The sequence below is a fragment of the Apis dorsata genome, unplaced genomic scaffold, assembly GCF_000469605.1.
Source record: "Apis dorsata unplaced genomic scaffold, Apis dorsata 1.3 scaffold_317, whole genome shotgun sequence".
Classification (NCBI taxonomy): Eukaryota; Metazoa; Arthropoda; class Insecta; order Hymenoptera; family Apidae; genus Apis; species Apis dorsata.
The window spans coordinates 168054-173873 of record NW_006263588.1 but is presented as its reverse complement, the minus strand read 5'-3'; the positions used below and the strand labels follow the sequence as shown (position 1 = coordinate 173873).

Genomic DNA, 5820 nt, shown 5'->3' with positions numbered 1-5820 from the left:
AAAATGTATATATATATATATATATATATATATATATTGAAGTAGCATATTAAATTTTTTTATTAATATTCTTAGTATGTGAGACTTGCTTATGATACAAGACCAGAACCAATAGTACATTTATTGTGTCGAGAATGGAATTTGGGATTACCTAAACTACTCATAACTGTGCATGGTGGTCGTTCTAATTTTGAACTGCAACCTACTTTGAAAAAAGTTTTGCGAAAAGGTTTATTAAAAGCTGCAAAAACAACTGGAGCATGGATATTTACAGGTGGAACTAATACAGGTAGATTAAAACAAATATTTAATTAGATTGATTATTCTTTGTATCATTTAAATTTTATTATTAATATATTATTAATAATTATATCATAATAATATCTAGGTGTAACCAGACAAGTTGGAGATGCTCTGCTATTAGAAAGATCTCAAAGGCAAGGTCGGGTTGTAAGCATTGGCATAGCGCCATGGGGAATTTTAGACAAAAGTCACGAACTTGTAGGCCGTGGGGGCGAAGTATCTTATGATTGCCTTTCATCTCCATGGTAAAAAAATTTTAATAGTTAATATATAATTTCATATAAATATTTACATTGATATTTAATGTAACTGTACAGGTCTAAATATGCAGTTTTAAACAATCGCCATGCATATTTTTTGTTAGTCGATAACGGTACCGGTGGTCGATATGGTGCAGAAATTGTGTTACGTAGAAGATTAGAAAAATATATTTCAAATTTAAAATTACAACCATGTAAATATCTATATTCTTTAATAAATTTCGTTTATAATTTCATTAATAACTTTTTTTTTATAACTGATAAATTTTTCATTATAGATACACATAGCAGTATTCCTGTTGTGGCATTAGTTATTGAAGGAGGTACAAATACAATTCGATCGGTTTTAGAATACGTCACAGACGTTCCACCTGTTCCTGTAGTAGTCTGTGATGGTTCAGGTCGCGCAGCTGATCTCATTGCTTTTATGCATAAGTAATAATACCATGGTCAACTTTTTTTTTATATATTTTTATATATCATAGTTTGTTAATAAATAATGATAAAAAAAAATTTAGATACGCATCTGAAGGAGATGGAGAAAACGGAGATATTGAGGGACCATTAGAAAGTATGAGAGAACATCTTTTAGATACAATAAAACGCACTTTCAAAGTATCTGCCGAACAAGCATCACAATTATATTCTGAATTACTGCAATGTACGCGTAAGAAGCACTTGGTAAGTTTTTATTAATTCCTTTATGTAAAAATAATAGATAAATTATAATTTATCATATACAAATAATAAAATCAAATTTTTATAGATAACAGTATTTAGAATAAGTCAAGAGCGACCACAAGAACTCGATCAAACGATTCTAACAGCTTTATTTAAGTCTAAACAATTATCTCCAGCTGAACAATTATCATTATCTTTAATTTGGAATAGAGTAGATATAGCACGTTGTGAAATATTTGTATACGGACAAAATTGGCCACCAGGTGCTTTAGAACAGGCAATGATGCAAGCTTTGCAACACGATCGTATTGATTTTGTGAAACTTCTTTTAGAAAATGGAGTGTCTATGCGCAAATTTTTATCTATACCTCGACTCGAAGAATTATATAATACCGTAAATTCTTTATTTTTATTATTCTTATATTTATTATATTTAATATTTATTATATTTATTATATTGATAATCTAGAAAGAAGGTCCATCAAATACATTGGGTTACATTCTTCGCGACGTTCGACCAAATATTCCACGAGGTTATATGTATACTTTGCATGATATCGGTCTTGTAATAAATAAATTAATGGGTGGAGCGTATCGATCTCAATATACACGCAGGAGATTCCGTATGATCTATACCAAAGTAATGAAAAGATCTGGAGCACATCCTCAACATTTACATCGAAATAGTTGTGTATTGGGTAACACTACTCGTTACTATTCAGGATCTGGTAGCAAACAAGATAGTTTAACGATGAGTTTGCTTGCTGAAACGTTGCCGGCTAATCGAGACACACCGCTTTTTGATTATCCATTCAATGAATTGCTTATATGGGCTGTATTAACAAAACGTCAGCAAATGGCTCTCTTAATGTGGCAACATGGGGAAGAAGCTTTAGCAAAAGCATTAGTTGCTCTTAAATTGTATAAAGCCATGGCACATGAGGCTGCTGAGGATGATCTTGAAACAGAAGTTTATGACGAATTACGAAGTTATGGAAAAGAATTTGAAAATATTGGTACTAATATTTGTGGTAAAATATTTACATTTTTATTATTATTATTTTTTTATAAAATAATCTTTTTATAGCTCTGGAATTATTAGATTTTTGTTATCGTCAGGATGACGATCAAACGAAACAACTATTAACATCTGAACTCCAAAATTGGTCTGGTCAAACGTGTCTTTCATTGGCAGTCACGGCTAATCATCGACCTTTATTAGCACATCCTTGTAGCCAAATCATTTTAGCTGATTTGTGGATGGGTGGTCTTCGTACGAGAAAAAATACAAATTTAAAAGTAAATAAGATAATTTATAAATTAGATAATTTATTTTAAAAAACATATACTATATTATATTTGATAATATTATTTTAATTTGTTATTAGGTCGTACTTGGACTGATTTGTCCATTTTATATAATATGTTTGGAATTTAAAAGTCGCGAGGAATTGCAATTGATGCCTCAAACTCAAGAAGAACATCTAATCGCTCTTGAAGATGAGAAAGAAGATAGTGATTCCGAACATGGTATACCAACAGGTCCAGATGTCGAGGTAATAAATTATTTTTTTAATAATATGATAAAAATATATAAATAATTACTTAATAAAATTATTGCAATTTTAATAAAAAATTTTAATATTAACTGATTTTTATGTTCAAAATATGAATCTAATTTATGAGTAAAAAAATTATTATAAAAATTCAGAACATAATATTAATTAGTATAGTAATATAGTATATACTTATCATTGCATTTATAAAAGTTCATCATTACACATTTCATGCTGCAATTATTATTTCTGAACATAGTGGCAATCACTGCTTTATTATTTTGAATAACTTTGTCAAATTTCGTCCATTCACAATATAATTTGAACGAAATTTTCATCATTTGTAAATAATAAGTTTTCACGTGAATAAATGCAATAAAAAATATAATCGCTTTTGAATATTTATTTAAACTGTAGTGTGTTTTTGAAATAATTTTCAGTAACACAATTGATATATATGGTTGCTGGTTTTGAACAGTTATTTAAATAATTGTTTGGAAACGTATACACATGTAGATTCTATCTATACAATATTAAAAAAAATTTTTATAAATTTTTTTTATATTTGTATGTGTATTACATTTATTTAAATATTTTACAAAATATAAAATATTATGAATAGATTATAATTATATTTAAACTATGCATTTTATATTTTTCAATTTTATTTGTAGCAATATAATAAATATTCTAATTTTATTTTGTTTATTATTAAAATATATACTTAAGTATATTGTGTGAAAAGGTATTGATGTTTAGTAATTTACCAGTATTTTATGATATAGTGTATCGATCGTTATTAGAGGTATTGAAATGTTTTTGTAATTCATAGACTATGTGGGTATGCGTATGAATTGTTTTTAGAAACGTCAGCGCAGGAGCCTGAGCGTACGCAACAAATCCAGCAGCCAACAAGGCGCTAAGGTATAACTATAATGACCTGAAATGCAATGATTCTATGACCAATAAGTTCACACTTTCTGGTGCACTTTTCAACTATCTTTCTTATGTTATTAGTTATCATCAAGGAAAACTTCTATTTATTCAGTATCGGAATCCGTACCGGTGAGGATGATAACTAACGTTTCTATTGTAAAACAAATCGTGTTGTATTGTTATAAATATTTAACAAAAAAGTATTGTATATTGTGATATTAGATAAAAAAAAATACCGCTAAAATATCGGTATAATTTCTATAAAACAAATATGAATAACACGAGCTAATTAATGTATTTTTATACATATATATATAAGCTTTATATTTTTTAAATCTGATATCATACCGATGTTTTTCATTTAGCGGTTAAAAAATCTCTAACCATTGTCAGTCGTATGTTTTTGATAATTTATTCTTAATAATTTGTTATTGTTGAAATATAATCTAGTATTCAAAACATTATGTTCAGGAAATTATTTTTAAACATAAAGAAAGGAAATATTGATGTAACTATATTTTAAATTTTCACTTTTCCTGCATTACATTATTTAATTGCACTAATCATTTATGCTTATAGCCATAATTTTTAATATTATCTGCACTTGTTATTCGTTATTTTTTATTCTTATCTGATTCTTATAGTACTGTAGCAATTGATTATATTTGTTTTAATAAAATATACTTACATCTATTTTTTTTATCTTTTTTTAATTTATTAAATATTTTTAGTTATTTATTGCTGATGTGGAATTCTTTGCACTAAAACTAAACACAATTTGCACATACCTCAAGTAATACTCCTTTTTAAAAAATATATTACAAGTTCATCATATTTGTACATTTCATTCATAATTCTACATAATCATATACTACACTATGATACATACATAATAAGAAATAATTATGTTTTTGTATAAAAATCAATGTATGTATCTATTCCTACTTTCCATAATATTTTAGAATGTTATAAAGGATTTTTAGTATTTGCTTCTTACATGCTATTTACCATTCTATCCAAATAATTTTTTTATTTTGTTAGCAACATCCGTACTGTAAATGGTTTTTGAGAATGATTAAAAAGATGAACATTGATATATGTCTGATTATATTCAAAAGATTCCTATCTGTGTGTTAATGTCCTGTATGATCTATTATAACATGTGCATATATATTCTGAAATTCTAATTTTTTCATATAGGCTTTAATTAGCAACGAACATACTACAACTATTGTGAAGGAAACAATTGTACAAGAAAATGGTAAAGTACTAACAGATAATGATGATGGAATTCATCGTGCATATGGTATTCATTCTGATTACTATGATATCAAGAATAGCAGGCCATTAAGATTGAGGAAAAAATTGTACGAATTTTATACAGCTCCAATTACAAAATTTTGGGCGAATGCTGTAAGTTTTATACATATATAAATAATTAAATTAAAAATTTAAAAATTATTATTACATATTTAACTTTATTTTTTATTTTATAGATAGCATATATGATATTTTTAGTTCTCTTTTCATACTCTATTCTCATACACATGGATGATCATCCATCATTAGCAGAAATTTATGCAATTGCGTATATTTGCACATTAGGATGTGAAAAAGTACGCGAAATCGCAACATCTGAACCAGCTACTCTTTCGCATAAATTTAGTGTATGGGCGTGGAACATGTGGAATCCTTGTGATGCAGCTGCTATTATATTTTTTCAAATTGGTCTGGCTTTGCGCTTAAGACATTCTACTCTTGATGTCGGTCGTGTTATTTATTGTGTCGATTGTATTTATTGGTATTTACGAATACTAAATATCCTTGGTGTAAATAAATATTTTGGTATGTTATTATACAAATTATATAAAAAATAGGCATACAAACATATACAATACAATAAATAAATTTTATATTTAATATTTAGGTCCTTTAGTTACAATGATGGGAAAAATGGTAAAAAATATGACATATTTTGTAGTGCTTTTAATAGTGGTATTACTGAGTTTTGGAGTTACTAGACAGGCAATTTTGAATCCTAATGCTGAACCCAAATTTAGAATTATTCGTGATGTATGTATTCT

The 5820-nt window shown here is 27.1% G+C and overlaps 1 protein-coding gene across 4 annotated transcripts in view; it reads left to right on the top strand.

Annotated features, from left to right (window-relative positions):
• Positions 1–75: 75 nt before the first annotated feature.
• LOC102673464 (transient receptor potential cation channel trpm) overlaps positions 76–5820 on the top strand; it is an 8333-nt gene continuing 2588 nt past the window's right edge. The window contains exons 1-13 of one of the 4 annotated variants that reach the window (XM_031511417.1): positions 76–289; positions 389–548; positions 842–998; positions 1082–1244; positions 1330–1638; positions 1714–2260; positions 2332–2543; positions 2633–2800; positions 3665–3724; positions 3818–3865; positions 4937–5149; positions 5233–5581; positions 5664–5809. In XM_031511417.1, coding sequence (XP_031367277.1) covers positions 527–548; positions 842–998; positions 1082–1244; positions 1330–1638; positions 1714–2260; positions 2332–2543; positions 2633–2800; positions 3665–3724; positions 3818–3865; positions 4937–5149; positions 5233–5581; positions 5664–5809 — 2394 coding nt within the window. In that variant the 5' untranslated portion in view covers positions 76–289; positions 389–526. Of the gene's footprint in view, positions 290–388; positions 549–841; positions 1013–1081; positions 1245–1329; positions 1639–1713; positions 2261–2331; positions 2544–2632; positions 2801–3664; positions 3725–3817; positions 3866–4936; positions 5150–5232; positions 5582–5663; positions 5810–5820 lie in introns of those variants that run through there. The other 3 variants (XM_031511418.1, XM_031511419.1, XM_031511420.1) reach the window with 3 other exon arrangements.